Here is a 26,040-nt window from a genome sequence, read left to right on the forward strand (position 1 = left end):
TCTGGCAAGGATGAAGCCATGTTTAACTTTACCTTTACCTCAAGAGGTGTTTGATTTCAACCTTTGTTGTTTTTGTTTGTTTTTATGGTCCACTTTTCTCTGGTGTGTGTTTTTTTTTTCTCTATCTCTACATAGGGAATTGTAGCCCCATATGCACCCCTCGCCCTCAGTTTGACCCTGGTTTTGTCAGATTGCTCATCATTATGGAATCACTTCACTGCTCTTTTTGACCACTTTCCAATGTTGAGTCGGTTATTTGACAGACCCACCGTACACTTGCATGCATCCTTATGAGTACACCAAAGCTTTGTTTATACGCTGGGAAACAAACATTTAAATTCACTCCCACTGCCAATACTCCAGCACTCGGATGTTTGGAGTGCTGAGCTGAAACCACGGAGGTAGACGACTAATGATGTATTGATGAGATGAGACAAGAGAAGGGGATTTGAATGTTTGCTTTGCAGCGGATCAACAAAGTATCAGTGCATTTTGGGGACACATGCGCAAGCATGGTGGCTACTTTTAAATAACCCATTTTACAAAAGGGTAAAAGAAGGCCAGTGTAGTTTTGTTCCCTGGTGTTAATACTTACATATATATATATATATATATATATATATATATATAGTATTAAGGAGTATTGCAGAGGTATAGACGAATGGGGGAGCATATATGGGGTTACATATAACACACACACACACACACACACACACACACACACACACACACACACACACACACACACACACAAACATTCATAGCCAAGCACACAAATCTACACTCACACACCTACGCACAGACACGCCTACATCTACAAATTCTGCTTAAACTCATAAGTTGATCAATCATCTCATCATATGCCACCTCTAACCTGTAGGTTTTCCTCTAGCTACTGTAACCTGTAGGTTGTCCTCTAGCTACTGTAACCGGTAGGCTAGTCCTGTTGCTACTGTAACCGGTAGGCTAGTCCTGTTGCTACTGTAACCTGTGGGCTAGTCCTGTTGCTACTGTAACCTGTGGGCTTGTCCTGTTGCTACTGTAACCTGTAGGTTGTCCTGTTGCTACTGTAACCTGTAGGTTGTCCTGTTGCTACTGTAACCGGTAGGCTAGTCCTGTTGCTACTGTAACCTGTAGGTTGTCCTGTTGCTACTGTAACCTGTACGTTGTCCTGTTGCTACTGTAACCTGTGGGCTTGTCCTGTTGCTACTGTAACCTGTAGGTTGTCCTGTTGCTTCTGTAACCTGTGGGCTTGTCCTGTTGCTACTGTAACCTGTAGGTTGTCCTGTGGCTACTGTACCCTGTAGGTTGTCCTGTTGCTAACTCTAACCTGTAGGGATCCACAGAAGCTGTAGAGTGCGTCAGCCTCCAGGCCCAGGGTGTTGTCGTGGGTCAGGGGGTCCAGGCCGTGGCCGGATGGCTCTTTGCCCCGCCGCGAGGTGCCGGGCTGGGCCGTGGTGGAGCGGAGAGGAGGCTGGGGCTGCCAGACTCCCACATCGGTGCCGTTGCCGAAGGCCTGGATGGCGTTCCCTGAACAACATAAGAGAGATCAAGAGTTTTTTATTTGTCCCATGCATAAAAGTATACAGTGAAATGAAGCAGTGATAAAAATATAAAAGATACAACATGATTTAACCATATAGCAAAGAAGTCAGAAGCAGCCCGGATCAGTTAACCATCAGGGGAGGTAGGCATAACTTGCATATCTTATTTGTTTGGCACCTATCGAAAGCAGATTGCAAAGAGCTTTACAACACAATAATAGGAAAATGTAATAAATAACAAAATCCAAGATACAAACAGCAGAACTACTCTAAATAATAGAGAGCAGCCTGGATGTGGTGGATGGTGGAACTAATTGATGACGGCCGAGGATAGTGATCAGCAGTGGACATGGCCCGCTCCTACGGGGTGCCTTTGACGCTGGATAATATTGGACAGTGTTTGCATTTCACATTATTAGGTAATTTTTTTAGTTATTAATGATTTATATTCATGGTTCACATTATTGGTCGATATTAGCAGATCATATCATTGATCGTGCCATGAAAGCCGTCCTCTCGATGTGTACTCAGTATTTTGCTGGGAAATGACTTTGCTTAAAGCTGCACTATGCCGTCTTTTCTCCCAGCGCTACTGCCTATTCCGACAACAACGCCACCGCCAGTGGGATCTCCTCTGAAATCTCGTCATTTCGGAAGGTGGTTAGAGTCTCATGATTCTTATGTATTTGTTTGTCTAGCTGTTAATATGGATCCCAATGCATGAGAATCATGAGACTCAATCAAACACACATTGAATCAAAGCAAAATTCTCGAACATGAGCTGAAAAAGTCGATTTAATTTCCCCTTCAAGGTGTGTGTCACGCTGACGGTAAGAGCAGGGGGGGTGTTTGCAAGATGTCTGGAGGAGCAGAGAGTTTGAGATGAAAAGGTTTCAAAGTGGACAACGAAAAGCCTCAGATGGACACATGGAGACTCAGATGCCAGAGGACAATGGGCTTGACCTTTCCCGTCATCTGTCGTTAATGAACCTGAATTCCCTAGCTTTTAGACCATTGAAAAGTGTCTAATCCAACCTTACTGACTGCCAAGGATAAAGGAATCCCTTGCTTTTTTTCCAACTGTGATGGAACTCATTTCTTTTCAAAATTAATTTGAAAAATATTAGGACCAGTCATCTCTTTGGTGTGGCGATGTGGCGGAGAGATGGTGAAATTGTGACCTTTTTTGCGAGGATTAGGAGTGTAAAAAGGACCATTTATAAACAAATGCATTCCCCAGAAAACGTCTGCTCTCCGGCTTTGTTTGCCAGATCGACAGAATATTCAGATTTGAAAGCCAAGGTTTAAAGTAGAAATACATTTTATGTTTGCACTCTGTGCCACTCTGGTCCCTCACTGTCCGTGCATGAGCATGTAGCAACAGTAAATCGGTAGGTCCTACAATAAAGCAGAAATTGCTCAATTAGTGATTTGTGTGATCAGGGAAGCAAATGTAATTCTTCCAGTTGCTCCGGTCTACTGCAAAGACATCAAATACATCACATTAGCGACGGATGGCTGAGGCTGATCAATAGTCAACAAACACAAGTAGCCATTTTATCAAGAGTAAATGATTACGGCATAGCACTGTGTTTAATCTAAAAGAGTGTACCAATAAGGTACGGGCTTTAAGGACAGCAATTTCTTTGTATACACAAATATTGTGTATGTTCTCTTCTCCAATATGTATGGTTCAATTTAGGTGTAAACCCTGAAAGTAGCAATGAATCGCATACTGACCTAATCAAAGTTATTGTGTCCGGAAGACATGTTTAGTATTCAGGCTTAATGCAACAAACAGCAGAAATGTAACAGAGCCGTAGGCGGACTCTGAACCTATAGAAGTAATCCTGGCCTGAAGACAACTGCAGTTGTCATACTGAATACGGTAAACAACAATCCCGTCTGTGAGTAAACCGTCTTGTCCCTTTACCCACTTGTGATTTTGTTGTGAGTCTTTTCACAGAGGAATAGGCGTCTTTGTAGGATGAATGTTCTACGAAGAAGCCTCTGAAGTATGGGTCTGCTGGTTCTATATACCAGGGCAACGGGGAGTCGACTCAACCAGTGAAGGCAAGTCTTCTACCAGTGCACCGCTAGTAGACTCAACTAGTGAAGGCAAGTCTTCTACCAGTGCACCGCTAGTAGACTCAACTAGTGAAGGTAAGTCTTCTACCACTAGGGAACTCAACTAGTTAAGGTAAGTCTTCTGCCACTAGTAGACTCAACTAGTGAAGGTAAGTCTTCTGCCACTAGTAGACTCAACTAGTGAAGGTAAGTCTTCTACCCGCTACCCCTCCGTCCGTTAAACGATGCTGAAGGACCACTAGCGGTCATTGAGGTGAGAGGACGTAGTGAGAACACAGAGAGACGTACGCAGGCAGCGGTTGGTGGTGAACAGGTCTGAGAACTTGTCGCACTCGGCACGGTTGTTCCCGCTGCTGGCGCAGTCGCACCAGGGGGAGGGGCTGAGGCCCAAGGCCCGCTGGTAGTTGGGGGTCATCACCGTACCTGGGGAGGGGGAGGGGGAGGGGGGGGGTTAGATCTCAGGGGTTCCAGATCTCAGGGGTTCCACACTCTTTTTTTGGGCATATTCATTGAAAGAATTGGAGGACTGGTAGTCAATTTTAATGCCTTAATTTGAGGATGCATCATTTTAATATAAACAAAAGAGGTTTTCCAAGATGGTTTATCTGCCATATTCACAACAATTAAAGCAACATCCATGAAATGCTTGAGCCTCAGGCTTCCTTCAACAATAAAATTATATAAAAAGAAAAGTCACCTGAGACTTAAATATACACAATAGTGGTGCAAAGACACAGTGCATTTACAGTGCTTGATTAAGAGTGGTTTAGTTGCAGGGGTTTAGTCCCGACCGGCTCCAGTCCGTGAACCGGGGGTTGGGAACTACTGCTCTAGCACACCAAAAATGTGCTTTCCCTCCCCCGCCCAAGACGTTTACACTTCTCAATCTATTTAAATTACTTGATTTTATATACTAATTAAATAATATGATGTATATTTAATAATATATATAAATCATAATTCAGGAAAACTACTTTACTCAACGTTGATCATAATGCCTCGAATAAAAAATACTCAAACGACTTGAAATTGTTTGTTATAGTGTTTTTATCCCAAAAAACTGCACCGCCTAGTTGTATTTGTTTACGGGCCAGTCTTTGCCTCTCCGATATGGTGATGCATTGACAAATGATCCAAAGGAAAATGCTTTGTATAGGTCTATGGGGATGCCAGTTCCCATAATTAACGTAATGAGCCACACCTGTGTTCACCCCTACTCCGACACCTCTGTGATAAAGGCCTATTGGTCAAGTGACAGACACAACCCGTTTCCCATGTTCCTTTGCTGGAGTCTAGTTCCACTGAACCAACAGTGAGTGAGGCATGGACAGAGAAGCTCAGTGTGAGTCCAGTCTTACCGATGAGCCCAGAGTAGGACAGGAGACAGTCTGCGTAGTTCTCCCTCAGACACCCCGACACAGAGTGGGCCTCTGGCTGGCAGTTACTGATGAAGTCAGCCAGTCTGGACCTGGAGCGACACACACACACACACACACACACACACACACACACACACACACACACACACACACACACACACACACACACACACACACACACACACACACACACACACACACACACACACACACACACACACCTTTAACAATCTAGATGGTACGAAATATATTGATATTTGAACACTAATGCCTGAGAGCCTGTGAAACAAAAAATAAGAGCTCAATGTGTAAACACTCAGACCGTTTTGATGGCACCTGGGTATTATTCAGGCCAATTAAATTGTAGCATTTTCTTTTTTCTATACATCTTCAGTGCAGCAGTGCATTGTCTAATGATGACAATTAGCAATACACCAATAGTATACTAGTGTTCTAATATGCAAATCTCCTCTTTAAAATAGTTATCAACCAAGACCTACACTACCTACACAGATCGTGTGTGTGTATGTGTGTGTGTGGGTTTGGTGGTGGGGGTGTGTGCGCGTGCGTGCGTGCATGCGTGTGTGTGTGTGGGGGTAGGGTTGTGCGTGCGTGCGTGTGTGTGTGTGCATGTGTATGCATACCTGCAGATGTACCTGGTCTTGCAGGCGTTCTGCAGGGACATGTGTGTGTGTGTGTGTGTGGGGGGGTTTCTGCGTGTGCGCCTGTGTGTGTGTGTGTGCACCTGTGTGTGTGTGTGTGTGTGTGTGTGTGTGTGTGTGTGTGTGTGTGTGTGTGTGTGTGTGTGTGTGTGTGTGTGTGTGTGTGTGTGTGTGCGTGAGTACCTGCAGATGTAGCTGGTCTTGCAGGCGTTCTGCAGGGACATGTGTGTGTGTGCGCCTGTGTGTGTGTGTGTGTGTGTGTGTGTGTGTGTGTGTGTGTGTGTGTGTGTGTGCGTGCGTACCTGCAGATGTAGTTGGTCTTGCAGGCGTTCTGCAGGGACATGCAGTTTGGCTTGTCGCGGTCCTCGTAGGAGCAGATGGGGACGATGGTCTGGCGCCGGCGCTCCTCGCATGCTGATTGGTCGCCTGCCGGGCATGAGCAGTACAACATGCCGTAGCTGTGCTTGGCCGGTACCTGGAGGGGAGGGGGGGGGGGGGGGGGGGGGGGGAGAGATACAGGGAGGGACGGATGGATAAGAGGAGGTGGAAGGATAGACAGAGCGGAAGGAAAGAGAGAGAAAGGGAAGGGGGTGAGATTGTTGGAGGAAGACAAAGGGGAGAGAGAGAGAGAAGATAAGGTGAGAGTTGGAAGGTGAGAAATAAGTAGAATTAGTAGAGATTCTGTACAGGACATAAGTGAAGTGTTGGACTGGTGATGTGTTACAGTACAATATATCTGTATATATCGGTCTGGTCATGCGGTCTGTGTCAACCAATGGCAGGAGATCTCAGTGTGGACAGGATGAAATGTCAAGCTCTTCTAAATTCATCCTTCATTTCATTCACTCTTCTGCCAAATGACTTAATGCAATACAATTTAGAAAAGAAGAATGCATGAGCACCAACCTCTTGCTTTGAAAAGTTTTGAATTGAGAGAAAAGGAGGTCAAAGAGAGAGTTTTAAGCCCCTTCAAGAAGAAGAAGTTGTGTTTTACTAATATTTACGAGCTATTTTTTTGCTTTGTCACCGAGCTGTCACACGACCGTTTGTATTGAGGAGAAAATGAGACGTAGCGATCTATGAGAAAATCCGTTAGCAAGACAAGCTATCAGTATCTGGGAAAATTGTTGCTCTTTTGTCACTTTCCGTCTCTCGGGCATAAATTGCTCTGTCAGTGCTGACAAGCGTTGGAATTATATAAAAAGAGTGTTTATTCACAACATGGTCTTATTTGTTTACGTCACATGAAATAAAATCCATCACTGTGACATTGATGCATACGGGTGAGCGGTCTTGAAACGCTGTGCTTGCTTTAAGTGGCGGATAACAATTTATCACACAAAAAAGCAACAAAAAAATAAAAATCGGTTCCCATATTTATCTATCGGAGAGTTTGACATCCATCAAAATCTGGGCCTCACTTTAATAAAATCGGTCGTATTTTTCATCCTCTCAATATATTTCCCGAATGCGAAAGCATTTGGGTAATCTCTTCTAACGTATTCGTTAATGTCTTTTCGAGATGGCTTTGGCCTGAGCTGTTTTCGAGTTACACGATTTGTCAAGGAGTCAACGGATTATTATGGGATGACTGCTTAAAGACTAAGTGAGGTGACTTCTGTGATATGAGGCTATACCAGTATAATAGGATATTAAGATGGGAATTATCAAAACAAAGTGTTTCTGCAGGGATCTGGAGCAATACCAAAAACAACATCATTTTTTCTAAAGTAATCCTTGGTATTGTTTTGAGAGAGGTCCTACTGAAGGCTGATTTATATAAATTCTATGTTTGAGTGAGAGAGAGAGAGCGATAGATAGCGATAGAGAGAGAGAGAGAGAGAGAGAGAGCGATAGAGAGAGATAGGGAGAGCGAGAGAGAGAGCGAGAGCGATAGAGAGAGATAGGGAGAGCGAGAGAGAGAGAGAGAGCGATAGAGAGAGATAGGGAGAGTGAGAGAGAGAGAGCGATAGAGAGAGATAGGGAGAGTGAGAGAGAGAGAGCGAGAGAGAGAGAGAGAGAGAGAGAGAGAGAGAGAGAGAGAGAGAGCGATAGATAGAGAGCGATAGAGAGACCCAGACGCAGCCGTAAGTAACGGGCCGTGAAACAGCGGTGGGGGCGGTGATTACCTTGTCAAAGAACTGTCGCAGGGCCTTGTGGCACTTGCGCTTGTTGCAGACCTCGGACACAGACACGCGGCTGGTGCAGGGGTTGATGTACGCCGAGCGGTAGCGCTTGCACGTGTCGTTCAGATTGCAGGCCTTGGCCGCACTCAGGCAGCTGTTCTCCTTGGCCGAGGCCGGCTCGCCTGGGGGGGGGGGGAGAGTGATGGAGGAGACGGAGAGAGGGTAGTGAGAAGGAGAGATAGATGGATTGGTGGAGGAAGAGAGGTGGGGAAGGGTGGCGGTGGAGAGAGGTTGGGCATGAAGGGAGGGATGGAGGGGAACAGGGGGAGACAGTGAGGGGGGGGGGGGGGGGGGGGGAGGGAGGAAGAATGAGGGATGGAGAGAGGGATGATGAGAGGGAGATGAGGAGGCAGCAAGAAGGGGAGGTCAATAGAGAGTAATTAGAGGGGATAGAGGGGTGAGGGAGAGGGATGTGAAGGGAAGAAAGAGAGGAGGGGAGGGGGATGAATAGTAAAGTGACTTTTGAAGTGTCACTTTGAACAGCTGGTAAATACTGCTGTTTCTTCATATCTCCAAGGTACAAAGAGGGCTGTTATTAGGAACCGGCGTCCACACAACACAACCTATAAGTATCTGGCTGACAGACTGAAACGCTTGTTTACTTTGAAAAACTTAGCCATTGTCAGATACTTTTGTAATGCCTCTGGAAACGCACACACACACGCACACACACACACACACACACACACACACACACACACACACACACACACACACACACACACACACACACACACACACACACACACACACACACACACACACACACACACACACATTCAGTTTTCCATTCGGGAAGACAGGCTGAATTTGTATTTTTCAGACCTTTCACTGGGAAAGTTTCACACCCTTTCAGCTTTGTCTGGTTAGACTGGGGAGGTCTGTGAGCTGTGTCTCGTGTTTAAATCAACGGGACACATTTTGGGGTTTTATTTCCCCCCCTAAAAGCACCAGCTGTTCTTGAAAGACGCAAAAATCCCATTTCTGAGTTTTACTGATGTTTCTTCAGGCGACAAAATCGTGGTTCAAAAAAAATAAAAACAGCAGCTGTTTAAAGCGGCGTCGAAAGAATAAAGTCCCCACAGAACCCAAGCGTTTTTTTATTTCCTATTCAGGTGCTTATTTAGTGACAAAACAGATGGGCGCTCAGAACAGCACTGGAAGGTGATTTAAGAAGTCATAGTGAGTGGTCAACCATATGTGAAGAATTTAAATAGAAGATTGCACCGGCATTCATAAGACTAGAGAACTCCTGTTGTGGGCAACAAGTTCCTCTGTGTTCATTATGACGTCTCGTTTCATTAAGTTTCCTTCCTCGGAAGGGAAGATTTAAATAAAGAATTGCGCACCTGAGTGCAGCCAGGTTTTTGCTTATAATTTGTGATGAGGTGCCTGCTTGTTTAGATTTCAGCAGGGAAAACAGTGCTATCATTTTATAATTTTCAGGTCACCTGACTTTGTAATGTGAATCCGAACACTGCACCCTGCACAGCTGAGATCAAGGATGAGGAGCGCAGTTGTGAGGTCGTTGCGGCTAATGCTAATGGAGGCTTACACTAATGGATGCTTACTCTGAATGACACTATGTGACGGATTCTTTTTATAGTTATGTGTAACACATACAATAATCCTTTATCTTAGCCCAATACCACGTAAGGTGTGGGCTTTGTAAATGTTATTGAATTGTGTGTGCAGGTTTGTGTATGTGTTTTAATCTGTGTTGCTAGCTATGGTTTTCTTCCACAAAGTTGTCTAATAAAGAAATACCTACCCATTGCAGTTTATGATTATTATTTTCTCAACCCGCGGAGCTCGCTCTCATTGCCCTCATCATTCGCGTGGACAATCAGCTGCGAGGCAGCAAGGCAGAGAGAGAGACATCTTTAAGCCAACCCTGTTTCAGGAAAAGCTTCAAGCCTCAATGAGGTGTGCTCGATGGCCAATGCTGCCATTTCCCTCTTCTCCTTGAGTTTTTCCTTGAACTCTATCCCCAGTTAAGCCTATGTGGGGGCGACAGCTTATCCAGGTCAGGTCTACTGAGGAATAGATGCTGTACATACTGTGGTCAACGTTCCTCCTGCCCTGGACTATAGGGAAGAGACTTGGCTCATCATTACGTAGGTGATTGCTGATGAGTCTCATAGTTTCTCCCGACCCTACTCATTCCAAAACAATGCTTTATATCCCCCTACAGTGGGCTAATCACCATCACTCCATTAACACTCTCACAAGGCTCCAGTTCTACTGGTAACTGGTAATGTCAGGTCCCTTTTGTCTCTTTAGAACAGACCCTGTCACTAACCCGTCCCTAGATGGTACACCCCAGGGTTCTGGCAATGTCATGAGAGCCACCATTGCCTTGAGTCTGCAGGTTTGTCAGAGTCACACAATGCAATCCAGTTTCCTATTGTAGAGTCTCCTCAACTCCTATTGTTCCTTTTCCCCCGCTGGCTGACTGCCCACATTGAGTGGTCTTTAGGCAAAGTCCTGGGATGGTGATGCAATTGCATTGCGTGGTGCGTCTCTCCCCAGTTAAGCCCCGGTAAACTATCTGTTCCTAGCTCGCCCAGTCTGTCGTTTTCACAGGTAGAGGGCCAAAGTTAGAAATCTCTTGTGATCTCCCTGTATTTATTGTGATCTGGGCAGTGTTTTTAGCAAGGAAACTGCCTCCCCATAGATCCTATGACTATGCTTTTTATATTTATTCCAGACCCACCCCTCCAAGAAGAAGTCCTTTTCTCTTTCTGATCCTGAATTTCTTGCCATTGACACCTATATCAAAAAACTTCCTGACTGCAGGCATAATTTGACCTTGCTATTCTACTGCTGGAGCGAAGGGAAGAAGGCCGGAAGCCAGCGTCCTTGCATTGATGATCATGGACTTAAAATTAAAATATAACTGTAAAGAACGTCAAACCACTTCCCTAATAATCACCAGGCTTTCAGAGAATGGGTCATGCGGCGGTAAAGTCCTGATACATCCAGACCCTTCTCTGCCCTTCATCATAGAGATAGACCTCTCTAATGTTGGCGTAGTAGGAGATGTTCTGTCCCAACGCTCCACTTAAGACCAGAACATGCAGCCCAGTCAGAGGGCTGCAGGACCTTCTAGATATTCTTCTCCAGCCATCTAACCCCAGCTCAGAAAAACTATGATGCTGAGAACCGGGAACTCTTGGTCCTTCAGCTCGCCCTTGAGGAGTGGAGGCATCCATGGTTACCTTTTTGGTATATCCAAGATGCCAAACACGTAAACTCTCACCAGGCCAGGTGGCCAGCTCTCTATTTCATATCGCACTGGGTCCAAGAACCTCAAAGCACTCCCCTGATAGTTTGACCCCTCTGAGAAAGGACAATGTCCTGAAGCAATCTTACCCAGCTATTATACTCTTTGTTTTCTTTTGGACGAAAAGCTTATTAGATCTAGTCTGGCAATCTTGAATCCTTCTCGGTTACTCGGGTTCCCGCTCTTGTTTATATCCAAGTCCGAAGTGCATGACTTCAGACTTGGATCAGCTGAGAGTGTGTGTGTGTGTGTGTGTGTGTGTGTGTGTGTGTGTGTGTGTGTGTGTGTGTGTGTGTGTGTGTGTGTGTGTGTGTGTGTGTGTGTATGTGGAACACAGAGTTCATAACTGATGTGCTGTCTACCAACCAGCCAGGGTTTTAAATAACTTCACCTTTTATACGCATTTGCATCATTTCAAGGTAACCTTTTGTGAAGAACTTTGGATTCAATAGTGCAATTTGATCTGCAACCTGAGCCGTCTCATTTCCCAGTACTTTTGATTATTTGTATCTCCTTTCCTTCCCTGCACCAAATGATCAGAGAAAATAATCCTTCTATATGCAACCTTACCTGTGATACAACTTTGTGTTACTTTTTGTGACCTCACACTCTGAACTTCAAACATTACCTAGTACATATCATGCTAAAAGAATATATATAAAAGAAGAGTCAACAATAGTACAATTTATATTATATTATAAAATGTACAAGGCCACCAGTCTATTAAAAAAGCTGTCAACCTATCATATGTTAACGTGTCCTTTTAGCTTAGAAGAAAAATAAAGAATAACAATGTTGTTAAAGTTGCACCCCGAAACTAGGCTACCACCTAGCCAATGATATTGAGCCAGTGACGGGCTAACAGTGTAATCTATGGGATTTCACCCATGACCTCTAACAGGTGCGGACAAAAGCCGCCCACCATGTAGTTATTTAACAGTTATTACCCTAATTATGGCTTGCTTGAGGTCCCCCTAAGCAGTGAAAATGAGAATGTGTGCAAGGGGTTTCATGTTAGCCGCTAGTATGTGATGTCATCTCAGATGTTTTCTCAGAGTTTTTTTTACTTACTTACTTTGGGGGATTAAGATACAGTATATGCCTAACAGTGGTTTAAATAGGTCACGTTATCACACACATTCCTGTGAGGGAGAACGCCTTACTCACTATACAGGTTGCGTAGTCCAAATGAACTATTATTTCCTCTTACTAATAAGCATATTCTATAATGCTTCGGTCCCTGTGCTTCATTTGGTTCCATGAGCACAGAACGTTCCACACTTCAAACCAGGCCATGGGATCATTCTGTTATACGACTTCAAATCAAGCACACAAACAATAGTGATGTTAAAAAAAAGGTGTTTCCGACCCCAACCCCATGTCCCCAGTGTGCCAGTAGGTATCCCTGAGCAACATATTCAACCTGTAACTGCTCCCTAATGATAAATATCTGCAAATCATTGTAAAATGCATTGGATAAAGGCGTTTGATCATTGAATATTAGATTTATATTTTTTTTAATATTTTTTTTTATTTATAAATACAACTTGTTATTTGAATAAGAATTAAAATCAAACTACTTGTATCCCATAATTCACTCAGACAGTTGATCCGTAAGCCTGGAAGTAATCTGGCCTAATGAGTATTTTGCAATTTTTAATTATATTAAACCCTACACATGCATGTGAGGAGCATTTGTGGTTCCAGAAGGCGGTCTCTTTATGGCTCATTGAAACCTACTGTTGTTTAACCTCATCCACTCAAAAACTCACACACTGCTCACAATAAGGTAATGTCACTTATTACCTTATTATACCTTATTTACATTACCAACTGGTAGCTTTGTGGGTGGCCCTTTTATATTGACAAAGGTAGAATGCTTTGGCAAAACTGTTAAACACAATATAATCTAAACTGGTATTAAAATACATATTAATTTGTTAATTTGTAATTCCATTATAAAATTGGAACACCCTGCATGTATAATGGAGTCATATAATAACTTCTGCAAGGCTAACTACCACTTTGCTAACTTTCCTCGGTTAACTGCCGTAGGGCTAATTATAGGCTAGTGAGTACAGGCTTTTGTTGCTGACTTCTTGTAGCCACCCTCAATCACAAATTCAAAAAAGAAATTAGCTGAATTAGAAACCAGTAGCAAGAGAAAAACCGAAAAACCCCTAGAATGGTGACATGATTATGATTTTATAGTGTGCCTACAAACAGTCTTACGAATGCTATTTGAATGCGCCTAAGGTTCCCTTATAACCCTGCGGTACACCGTTTTGGTTCTAGGCTGCCCAGACCCATCATTGCCAGTAATCCAATCTCCACGGCACGACCTTGACAGTGCATTCAAATATAGAACTTGGAATGATCTGATTGGCTTGAACCTCCTCTCGGCCTGAGCTCAGGGCTGGTTGTCATCAAAGCAAAAAAGACATAGAGAACATGCTTCTTCGATAATTCACTTCCACCATTGACGGTAGACTGATTAATCATTCCGACATTCTCAGGAGCACGAGTCGGTTACCTTTACCTTCCAACATTGTACAGGCTCACTCTCAGAGGACTGCATCTCTGCCTTGGTCTCACTCACCTAACTCATTGTTTTTTTTCTATTGTTTCATCTACGTCCGCCCGGGTCCTATTACCCTCCTAGCCCGCTCTGGGAGGAGGGAGCTGTCCGATAGATCCCACCTCAGAGCAGAGTTTCCCCTCCCGCTGGAGAACCTCTTTAAACCTAAACCCCTCAGTTTAAGAACGGGGAGGCTGTGACCGCTCGGAGTGGGGTTCGATCCCCAACGTCTGAAGTGGACTCGCTCCAGCCATCCCTAATGAGTGTATCCACTATTTTAATGAAAAGTTCTTTGGATAAAGCAGACGACTTAATGACTTTTGAATTACGTAGAGGACATTTTAATTGTAAATCTTCTTTTGGGAGAGAAGGGGCGGGGCCCCTCGAGGTTTAGAAGTTAGGCCATGAGCAGGGCCAGAGATAGTCCCCGTAGAGGGCTTTCTCGTTACTTCACATAACCCGAAACCTGAGGAGGATTCCACGTCCCGCGAGAGCAGCAGCTCTATAGATCTATTCATCCGAGAGTCATCAGGCCCCACCCCCTGTCTCTCTCCTTTTTCTTGCACACTCGAATATCTCCATTGCTCCCCACCTTTCCCCCCTTACCAGGGAGCCGTCCGGGGCTGACAGCAGCGACGTCTCCTGGGACTGCACAGTCGGGAGAAGGGTACTAGAATTACTGGCAGATGAGACGGGTGCGGGTCGGGGGTGTGTGTGGGTGGGCACTGCTTGGATCCGTCAATCCGAAACCGGAGAACCAAGGCATACAGAACGGGGTAGGGGCTGTGGGTTAGACGATGTGACATCCTTGTGATGTAAGGGGAGAGGGGGCGTGGGTGTGTGTGTGTGTGTGTGTGTGTGTGTGTGTGTGTGTGTGTGTGTGTGTGTGTGTGTGTGTGTGTGTGTGTGTGTGTGTGTTTGTGGTGGGGGTTTGATCCAGTTACATTTACATTTAGGGCATTCAGCAGTCGCCCTTATTCAAAACGACTTACAATAAGTACATTTTTCAGAAGAAGGAGGAACCATATATCGCTGTCGGTACAGTAAGGATGGTCATGAAACCAAATGCCAAGCACTTAAGATTGCTAGCTTAACCCATTCCCCATATACAACAAAGATAGCTAGGATAAGATGCTACACAATTAAGTACTATTTTTAAGTGCCAGTACGTACCTCACACAATAAGTGCATACATTAAGTGCCAGGTCGTACGACATACAATAAGTGCGTACATTAATGGCAGGACAGACAACATACAATAGGTGCGTACATTAAGTGCAAGGACATGCAACATACAATAAGTGTGTACATTAATTGCCAGGACGTAAAACATACAATAAGTGCGTACATTAAGTGCCAGGACGTACAACATACAATATGTGCGTTGGAAGGGTTGGCTATGCAGATTCTAGGTGAACTCTGAAGTGAGTCCGGACAAAACAAGTAAGTCAGAACATGCGGCGTGTCCTGCAAATACATACATCTACATCCAGTTGTCTCTCGATATGACTTCTTGCAATATTTGACATCGGTCACGCGTGATGGACGTGTCTTGATTTTGTGAAAACCGGTGTTCGTTTGATTGGTGTAACCCCAAACCTGTTCCTTGATGACCTGTACAATCATAATTAACTGAGGCACTTTTTGAAGTGTATGCTCGATGATTAAATAGTAGAATAGTTTTACAAGTTTGAGAAAAAGGAGCCAGCAGCCAGTAGTTATCCCCTTCATGACAATCTGTGCCGATGTTGAATCAGTTTGACATGGCAAGTAAAACCTTTGGCAGGAGGATGGTGCCTGTTTAAATATTTGATGGGTGCTGCCCTACACCTTCTCAGTGTTTTTTTGTTTTTTTACCATGCTGCCTGAACTCCACCTGATGAATCATCATACTCTGAGTCTCTACAAACGGATTGTTTGTTTTTGTTTGCTTTTGATAATCCGAGAAGGGAGGAACAAGGCTGCTCCCAGGTCATTGACAAGGGCCATGTGCTTTGTGAGTAGGTTTTGGATGCAACAGCTGTCGGCTGGTTTTGCCGCTTGCGTTCCCCTGACCCTCACCCTTCTCCTTTGAAGAGCCAAGCTTTATCTTCCTTCTTTTTGATCTCCCGACACCGGTAGAAACCAATTTTTCCAGCCAGAAGGCTGCAAATTGACTGCAATTGGATTCCTATTGGCCGTTATTGACATACAATATTCAGATCTCTTCCGTGAGTGGCAACTACTGAGGGGCTATCGACTATCATTTTCTCTTTTTCTGTCTATCATTATTTCCATCCTTTCTAGCACGTAAATAAGTGCTACTGATAAACAAACAATAGATTAAGCGATAACATAAATCCATTTGCTTGCAAACTAGGAAGAGTTTCAATATTTGATTTAGCGTCTTGATGACCTCTCAACGTGGCCCATAATAACCTTTAGAAAAAAATGAAGTGATTATTAAGTGAAATCGAAACCATGGCACAAAATACCTAATCTTTCCAAATATCACAGAAGAATCTTGTTCTAAAATGTGCTTTGAATTGAAAGCATTGTGTGTTGCTACTAAAATATAAATCCATGCCAATATGATTAAATGATATGATAATTAAACCACATCTGTTTGTTAGTCACACGAATTGGTGACAGTAAGCATGGCGTTCTTGTTTTACAGGAATGATACTTAAACAGCTTCTCTTATTACCATTGATTTATGGATAACAGTAACAATTCCAGGAGGCTTATTCAGGCCCATTTCCAGTGGTACAGATCGATCCCATTCTTCTCAGGTTCTCCTCAACACTGATCGAATCTGCAGCGTGTTCTGCAAATACATCTAACTCTACGTTTGGTGAGCTCACTGCCTCCACCCTGCTGCTAGTGCACCAGCCACAAAGTTGAAACACCTTGTCGCGACCCCGGTTCCATTTCAGCCTGCGGAACGGTGCTATGCATCGTCATTCTCTGCCTCCCAACCCTGTCCTATCTCTCTTCACTCTACACGTCAGTCAAACCTCCAATGCCCAAAATACATCAAAATGTCTTCCAAGTTTTTTATTTAACACTTTGTACATTATATTCTGAACTGGCAGTTGATTAAGTGGCAAATGTGCCTTCAATGGGCCAAATATATATTGTTTCCGTTTCTTGTGTCAAAGAACGGTGACGCTCTGTAGCTCCATATTCATGACTCAATTTGGATGTCCGCAGCATACCTGTAACAGTCCTAGAGCGAGACGCCTAGCTGGAGCTAAATGCCATTATTCAAAAAACAAGTCAGCTTGGATAAAAGCATTTGTAAAGGACTGAACAGTGAGATAAACAGGGGGAAGAGAACCTGGTTTATTGTGAACAAAAACCTTTTATGTTTAACACTCAAGGAAGGCTATGTCTGTGTGTTTTTACTTCAGCCGAACACTGAGTGGTTCTCTGTGCCCCGGTGTTTGACTCGATGTGTGTGTTTTAAGGACAATCAGAAATGCCAGACGTCAATTAAATCGAATCACACTCACATATGCTAATATATGCAAATGAGTGGGCGGGTTCAGCTCAAGAGGGAAGAGGTCAGGAACAGGGGGAGTAGGAAGGGGGGTTTGGATTCTGAGATCCTGGGTCGGGCTCAAAGAGATGCCACTTCATCGTTATTAGAGAAGAAATTCAAAGCATCATTTGATTAATTCATGTTTCAAGGGTTTATAATATTTATCCAGTGGATCTTTCATAATTTAATCAGTGCATTTGGAACGTTAGGGCCGTGTTCAAAGCAGCTGAGTAGTCATTGAATTAAAAGCTTTAATGATCTAAATGATATATTACGTCTTTATTTACTCATCTATTCTATTCATACCTCCAAGTTATATTGCCATTTTATTTTAGCCCTGCCTGTATGTGTGGGCTGTGACACCTAACCACTAAAGTGTTGTCGCATACAAGGCAAAGTAGTCTCTTTTATATACTAAGGCGTATTCAATGCTCAACCGTTTAATCAAATATTGTTAGAAAGAAGAGAACACTGGAAATCTTCTGGGATTGGACCCAGCAGGATATGAATTAAAAACAAACTAAAACACAAACACAAGGCTAATGTATCTGGGAATGGTATCTGGGCCTGCAGTTACATGGAAGTAGAAACGTGAAAGATCTGTAACGTATTTTAAGCCGGGGTATCCATTATCACCATACAGAAACAGAGTTCAAGCATAGACTATATTCACAGAACAATGATAGACCTTTATTTATAGCTGATGGCTGGCTTATAGAAACCATGGCAATAGATCAACGTTATGTTAAAATGGCGACGTATGTAATGCTACAAGTTAAACTGACAAACTGTGAGGTTTATTAAACTACAACCTAAACTAAGGTATACAAAACTACAAAGCTAAAACAACACATATACAGAACTATAGGGCAAACAGCTTTGAGGGTAAACAGCTAAAGAAAAAGTATTTTTGATTCAAAAGTAGATATCCTAATTTGCAGGGGGGTAAACTGAGAACAAAATGCCAATCAATTAGCTTAACAAAAAGAAAAAAAACTGTTGTTACAAAACTCATCTTAAAAATCGCTGGATACAAAACTCTAAGGAGGGCAGAGTTTTTTTTATCATTTAAGAATACAAAAGGTAAATTGACCTTCCATGGCAATTTAAAAGAATCCATGGCCAAATGAGCCACAAACAGAGGTAAGTGGCAGTTTAAATGTCAAAGAGTATAACAGCACATCTTTATCTTGGAAACGTTGGTAGGACTGGGTTGCACTATAGGTTCATATGAATCTGTCCTTTGGAATTGAAAATGCATCACTTATGCAAACCATTTAGAAGTAAGCTGACTGGAATACTTTAAATTGCAATGACTTTGCAAATTATGTTAACTGTCAGATAGGAGGTTTGAAGAGTTCTTTGTTTGAGCAGACCAAGAAACAATTATTGCCAGAAGGGTCTCGTTTTCAGGGTCTTTCTTTATTTAATTTCCACTGCTTTTATCATTGAAATCATTCAATGTGAATAATTGTATGTAAAAGAAAATCGAATTTGCACTAGACAAAGTACCACACATTCTGTGTGAAGTTTTATCCCCGATGGCTGCACTTTAACCTGGGCATATCCTTGTGCAAGATGCCTTGGCACCTTAATGACTTGTATCTGGATTCCCGGTGGGTCTTAATTACTTGGTAGTTAATTGGAAAAGTACATTCTCCCTATGTTGCCCTCAGGCCCTCATCATGCATGGTTTAACACCATCTACCATTAGCTGCGTTTCCATCTAAAAGGTGATGCATGCGAATCTTTAGAAAGTTCGCAAAAAAGTAATTCGAATTAGGTGCGTTTCCATCAAGTGGTTGGAGCGGGTAACTAGTTCTGCCCGGAGGTGGCGCTGTAGGCAAGAAATGTATGCCGATACGTGGCTGTAATAAATGGTAGAAGTAGAAAAGCTGTAACAAATGTAACAAAAAGCGGTTAGTCCGCCAATAGAGAAGAGTAACAACAAACACGGAGAGAGGAATTCAGCAGCAATTGGTTTTCCTTGGGTAAGTCATAACTGTTCTTTCAGTGAAGTTATCATTGGCTATTTTAACTTCCATTCGTAGACGAAGAAATAGAGAAATTACAATGTACACAGCGGTAGCAAGGGAAATACGTGGACGACTTCGAGTGCCTTACGTATTGGAGAGCACAATTGGGTGATGACGTTGCACGTTGATGTCGGCAGGGTTGCTATGGCCGGGTCGTTATGCGGAAATCGGAAAGACTGTCAGTCCTGGTTCAAAGTTCGCTACGAACGTGGAACACATATGTCATTTTTTGATTGACATGAGGCTGCTCATTCAGGTATAGCTATGGTTATGATGTGTTAACTGAATCGATGTATACCAAAAGAAAAGTCATGGGACCTGATGAATTTAAAGAAGCTTTTATGATTTGGCAGTTTCCTTTTATTTATTTTATTTATTTTTTAAAGTTGAGGCGAGGGGCAGGTGCTTGTGGCCGGTTGTGTTCATGGATTTCTACGTGACACTACGTGGGCTGTCCCTGGATGAATGAGTTCTGTGGGTGAAGGGTCCGGCTGTCAGTACCCTATCCACTTGGATGAATGAGGATTTCAATGTATTGCGATAAGATCTTCCAGGAGACCAGAGAGAAGTTCCTACAATACGACTTTGCCCCACCTTCTAACCTGCCATATGTTTTTTTTTTTCATTATTTTATCCAATCCGTCATGTAGGAGAAAGACATTAGGATTTTATTCAAACCAGATTTATGCGGTGTAATTGAAGGCCAATTTATCCACATATACAACTACAGAGGCAGGAAGACTGGGGACATGGGAAGGCAGGATAAATGGGAGAGGATCGAAGGTTAACTGATATTTTGGATGAATTGAGATTCATACGCCATCAAACACAAGACTTCTACTGCACTATAATTTACAGTGAGCTAACAGCCCTGGCTAAAATGGGTTTTTGTTATAATAATAATAATAACAACCATGATAATAATAATGATGATTGCCCGAGAGTATTTACCAGAAAACAACACGGCAACCACACTGACAGCTCCCACACACATTCATTTCCAGCACCGGCTCTCCCCGGGCTTGGCTAAGTTACAGTCCCTGAATGAGGTCACCTTATGCCGAATGGATCAGTGATATCCATCCCGTTAAGTGGATTTATATCTCTACAGTCACCCAGGGCTGTTTAGACCGCTGTAACGTAAATTGGCAACACCCCCTCCCCTCCCCCCTCCCCCAAAGCTGGCCACTTCCCGCTCCCCCCCCCCTTAACACTAATTCTACATTCAGCGGAAAGCTGATTGGTCCACCGATGGCTTCATTCTGAGGAGGTAGATCATCCAATTAGTGTGGGGGCGGGGGCCTGAGTTGAGAGCATCACTGACTGGACGGGGATGACTTTGATAGACTGGCGTGTTGCCGGCGAGCGTGGCCCTCTGAATAATTGGCTTGATTATCGGGAGTTTGAACGTCTGCCACGGGGAGGGCGAGAGACGGACGCACGGTGATTTGGCGAAGCTTTAAGCACAGTCTGGGATCGTTGAGTCGTGTCTGCCGTGCCAGCAAAGCATTTGGATTATTAAAGGACTGCGGTGGTTAACCTTGAGGACGTTCGTATGTAATGTATAGGAATGGTGTTGGACGTTCATCCAATAACCCCGTCCTTGGCTCTCCTTCTGAAGGACATTGGGGTGGGCAGGGTTTAAAACTAGTTTTACCTTCTCGGACTCAATGTTTCTTCCACAAAGATATATCATTTTTGGTTCCGTTATAGTTTTGTTTTTCCCAGCATGGCCATCTTGCTCAGTCTTGCTCAGGTATTGCCGTTTGAATAACAATAATCTCTAATCTTAATCCGATCTTCTTTCCCCAGAGACAGAATGTAGAGGGCTGAGATTAGGTGGGTTATCTGATTTTTTTGTGGTCTGACTCGAGTAAACAGATTAAAGTTATACTTTCTTTTCTATTTTAAAACATTGTAAAGGCCAGAGTGTGAAGAGGATTTTTAAAAAAAATCAATATTTGTCACTTCATAAACGTTGTTAAATTTCCATCACTTTCTCTTAGACAGTGAATAGGCCTACAGAGATTTTTTTTTTAAGTAGCAGGTAGGGGTTAGGCGGTACAGATACAGGTTCTTAAAGGGCAGGTATGGGTTAGAAAGTTAATACAGAGACAGGTTATTAAGCAGCTGGTAGCGGTAAACAACGTACAGTGACAGGCCATTAAGGTGAATGTAGAAGTTGGACAGTACAGACACAGGTCATTTAGGAGCAGGTAGGGGTACTTAATGACCCCTTACAGAGACATACTGTAAGGGGTAAATATCTCAAACAAGTCCTAAGCTATGAACAGACCCTATTTGTTATGGGTGCTTAGCTTGTATCTGTTGTTGTTTCCTTTCACTTCTGTTATACAAATATTAGGAGTTGGTTCATCGAGGAAGAAATAGGTGGTGCTAATCCATCAGGTGGCATTACTGCAGAAGAGGTGGGCGCAGCGAGGTGCTCATTCAAAGAGTGCCAGTCAAAGCTCAAATGAAGGAAATGAAGGCTTGGTGACGGACAGCACACAAGACACTGGAAATGTAGAGCTTTGAACAGCCGTTATTACAGCTGTGTGCTCTTGGAAGAGTTCTAGTAACAGCCCTCTATGATACAAGCGGAAGTTTAAGTGACATGTAACAATAACGATGAACTAATCATTAAAGGGGACATATTATACCACCAGGGGTGAGTGTGATTAGCCATTACAAGCAGTTTTGATCTGCCTCTTCTGACATCACAAGTGGGCGTGTCAACCTAGATGTATGACGGATAGATGAGCAACGTTTGCTTCAGTCCACTTGGTAGGTTGGTAGACCACTTGTGATGACAGAAGAGGCAGATTTTCAGTCCACTGGGTAGGCTGATAGGCTGAGCACTTATCATACTTTTTTGATTTTGCAAATTGAACGTATGAAAGCGTATGAAACGTATGAAAACAAGTGGACGGAAACACAACGTGTCAGCTGGTGATCTCATATCTCAATACAACCGATTGGTGATCATAATGAACAAACAATATTGATCTCCCATCTCCGAGGGGGGAGAGATCTGAGACGGAAAGAGGTTGTTCTTGTTTTCTCTCAATAGGACATATTTTACTATAACGTTAGCCTCATAGCACAATTGCCTAAGTCATATTTTGGTCGAAGTGGGATATCTAATTTAACACTACTCTCCTAACCTGCTGATTCACTGTGCCTCATTGGCCAATTCCTAAGCCAATCAGAGTGCTTCTTAAATTCCATAATCACTATCTGCCAAGTCATCTATTTGACGTAGGGATTTTCTACGCTGAATACCAGATTATATAAATATCAACATGACTATAAATATGACTTCTAAAAAATAAGATGTTCTGTGGACGTATTATATTAAAGGTTGGGGCCTTTTATGAGCTGAATGAAACTTCAGGGAACATTTCTCTGAGCTCGTATCCAGCTGCATCATTATGGGGTCACAGTCCGAGGTGTCGTGACTTATTCCTAACAGTTATTCCTAACAGTTATTCATGTCTTTTCACAGGCCATGGCTAACCTTCAGTCTCAAAGAAATCCCAGTGAAGTATCAAGACAAATATAGCAATCACAAGACCTGTTTCCAAAGAAGCCAATTCCACCACAAACACAAACACTTAAGAGAAATAACAACCGTCAAAAGTATAATGGTTTTAGAGCTGGGAGACACACGAGGTTACGACTGCGCTTTGTTTGTCTGTCAGCCGGGGCGTAGCGGCGGTTAAAAGCTGCTGTCGCGCTTTAATGGCCGTTTAAAAGCGAGGGCATCAAAGCAAGATGGCGAAAGAGGAACATCTGTCGCCAAATGAAGACGGACACGCAGCAATGAGCCCGGTGACATTGTTGTCTAAATCACGTGTGAATTAAACACACACACACACACACACACACACACACACACACACACACACACACACACACACACACACACACACACACACACACACACACACACACACACACACACACACACACACAGGAATGACAGCGTGTCCTTACCTGATATGATTGGAGCCAGACGAAAGATGTCTGACAAACGACTGTTCACTGGCTCGTACGGGGAGTCTTCCAGCAAATCATTGCCTGCATATAAACAAATCACAAACATAATGAGAGCATTTTAGTGTTTGTGTGTGCGTGTGCCTGTGTGTGCGTGTGTGGGTGTATGTGTGTGTGTTGACGAGCAGAGCTGGTGGCGTGCATGCCTTGTGTAATCATGCATGCATTTTCTAATTAGCGTTTTAACAAAAAAGATTGCTATAGCCAAATATTTGCTCACCCTATAATTAGAATTGTAATGTATGAAATATGCGACTGCATTCCATTGGACAAGGTATATCGACCTTCATAGTGGAATTATCCATTTTTTCCCTGGTCATTCTCCTAGCTGCTTTGACATTGATTAGAGAAACACTTTCTCCATTCCTTTCTGGTCCCCTTGCAGGATGGCAATGTCTAATATCGAAGATGGCATGTAAGGGGACAATTTCAAGATCACCTTTTAGACTGAATGTCATCAGTTGGTAGAATAACTATACATGGTTAGGAAGGGTCTCGTTTTCATAGCTATAGCAAGTTTCTTTAACCAATTTCCACTACTTTTTTTATCAGTGAAATCATTCGATATGAATAATTGTATGAAACAAATCTAATTTGCACTTGATAAAGTTCCACTCATTCTGGGTGTAATGGATCTCTGACTACAGGCCAAAAGGAATAGTGATGACCGTACCCTGTAAACTCTCGAATATGCTCCAGAAGATGCGCAGGCAGTTTTTCTCCTTCTTCATGCCCCGTCTACACCTGCAGTTGTACAGCGGGCTCTGCTTCATGGCTTCGATGGCGCTCCGGCATTCGCCTTGCGCCTCGGTGCCGGTTACCGCGCTGAAGTTGCTCTCCCTGCCCGCCACGCACTGCCTCATGGTGCGGTACTTGGTGCTGCAGGTGTACTCCTTTAAGCACTGCTCGCTGGCTTTTACGCAGTCCAGCCGGCTGGCGGATCGGGACGGTGTGCCGTCGCCCTTCAGAGTGGATATCATATCTGGTTGGGGAGTTAAAGTAGAATAAGTAGCATATCGTTAAAGTAGCATACGTTTTTGAGGTCATCCTTTTCACTGCAAGGGATTAGAATATAACGTGTATTCTACGCATAATTATGTGCTTGGTGACAACATTCCTCAACACCAAAACAAAGAATTTCCCCAAGTTTAGCCAACATGGGTAGCAGAAAAAAACACAACAGTCCAACTAGTAAACCTAATATTTCCAACCAACTATAATAACATTTTCATTATGAAGTTACCCCAGGTGTGAAGCGAGCCTGGTTACTCCGGCACGGAGAGCGCGTGCGTTTGACGACGCGTAAATGTTGTTTTACCCTAATGTAACATCCTTATGTTTTTTTCTGGTGCTATTATCCAAAGTCATCCACGCAGGGAGACAGTCAGCTCGCCAGGAGCCGTCAGAGTTCAGCGTCTTGCCGGGGGGACACCAGGGACACCTCGAGGATCAGGAGGAGCCGGGGATCATACCAGCAACCTTTCGGTTAACATCAACCCACTCTACCTCCTGAGCAACCGTCGCCCCAACACGCGTCCATGTGGTACGCGTCCAGACGCGTGGACATGCAGGTATACGATACAATATAAGAACACGGGCTTACCCAAGTAGGAGAATACAATCAGAAAAGTTGCCAAAATCATCGCGCCTTGAGGTCCAGAACGCGTGCAGGGCAGTTTAGAGTTGTTGTCTCCGAGTGGTCCGCGTGCGGCGCTCACGTCTCACATCATCCGGGCGCGAGAGGTGAAGCATCCTTTTAGCTCCAAGCGCAACAATTAGGCGTTCTGCTCCCGCGCTGGGGGTTCGGATCTGGAGGCACGAGATCACCGCATGGACACTTTCACTATGGTACAGCGGAGAGTCAAAAGGGATGCGCAACAAAAGAAGAGCTAGTTTAGAATGAGCAGAGCTGACCGAATCCAGCACGTCAGGCAGGACAAGTACCCAGCATTTAACTCCGAGTAGTTGTCCCGAGACCTCCGATAGCTTACCCACACCGGACAGGGAAATGTATTGACTCCGAGGCAGGAGGTGTCCCCTTGGATATTGTTCAATGACACGCGGGGGGCTTTCACCTGAGGAAAATCACTTGAATGATTTATAACTTGATAATAATCCTCACCACTATTATGAGTTGTTGTTTATTTATTTTTTCCTACATCCAAATCCGTCTAAATATAAAAATATATTCCTCGTTTAGGAAGTTGGTGATGCGTTGCGACGGGGTTGATGGTGATGCCGTTTGATCCTCACTGGGTTGCGCTTCATTCCGATGAAGTGAGCCTTTCGACGTCTGACGTCACGAGGGGTTACATGACGCAACTGCCGGGCGCACACATAATGGCCCAACGTCAAAACATGAATGACAAAGAATTAGATCCTCAATAAGCCTACCAGTCGTTTCTTAAAATAGATGAGAGTTGATTAATATTTTCATTTTAATTCATTGTTGCATTTGTTTTCATAAATTATTTAAAAAATACCCACTAGTTAAGGATAATAGCCTCTATGTGATGGTCAAACCTGCACTTAAGTTTCCTTTTATGTAACTTTCTTGTGACAGGTCTACTCATGAAAACAAATCCCAATGAATAGGACTACTGGGCAATATAGGCGGTTTACTGTATGTCTGTTGCAAAGAAAATTAGTCCAATATAAATTCTCAGTGAAAAAGTGGTGTGTACAATCCATCTAGACCG

The 26,040-nt window shown here is 43.6% G+C and overlaps 1 protein-coding gene across 1 annotated transcript in view; it reads right to left on the reverse strand.

Moving 5' to 3' along the window:
• Positions 1–25,598, reverse strand: part of gfra1b (gdnf family receptor alpha 1b) — a 31,795-nt gene extending 6,197 nt beyond the window's left edge. Inside the window, exons 1-8 of the mRNA XM_030340015.1 lie at positions 24,945–25,598; positions 24,015–24,323; positions 23,282–23,365; positions 7,803–7,981; positions 5,976–6,148; positions 4,991–5,100; positions 3,921–4,055; positions 1,331–1,530 (exon numbers count right to left, since the gene is read on the reverse strand). Of these exons, the coding sequence (XP_030195875.1) occupies positions 1,331–1,530; positions 3,921–4,055; positions 4,991–5,100; positions 5,976–6,148; positions 7,803–7,981; positions 23,282–23,365; positions 24,015–24,323; positions 24,945–24,984 (1,230 nt within the window). The 5' untranslated portion in view covers positions 24,985–25,598. The remainder of the gene's footprint in view (positions 1–1,330; positions 1,531–3,920; positions 4,056–4,990; positions 5,101–5,975; positions 6,149–7,802; positions 7,982–23,281; positions 23,366–24,014; positions 24,324–24,944) is intronic.
• Positions 25,599–26,040: the final 442 nt, after the last annotated feature.

Source organism: Gadus morhua, chromosome 18 (assembly GCF_902167405.1).
Source record: "Gadus morhua chromosome 18, gadMor3.0, whole genome shotgun sequence".
Classification (NCBI taxonomy): domain Eukaryota; kingdom Metazoa; phylum Chordata; class Actinopteri; order Gadiformes; family Gadidae; genus Gadus; species Gadus morhua.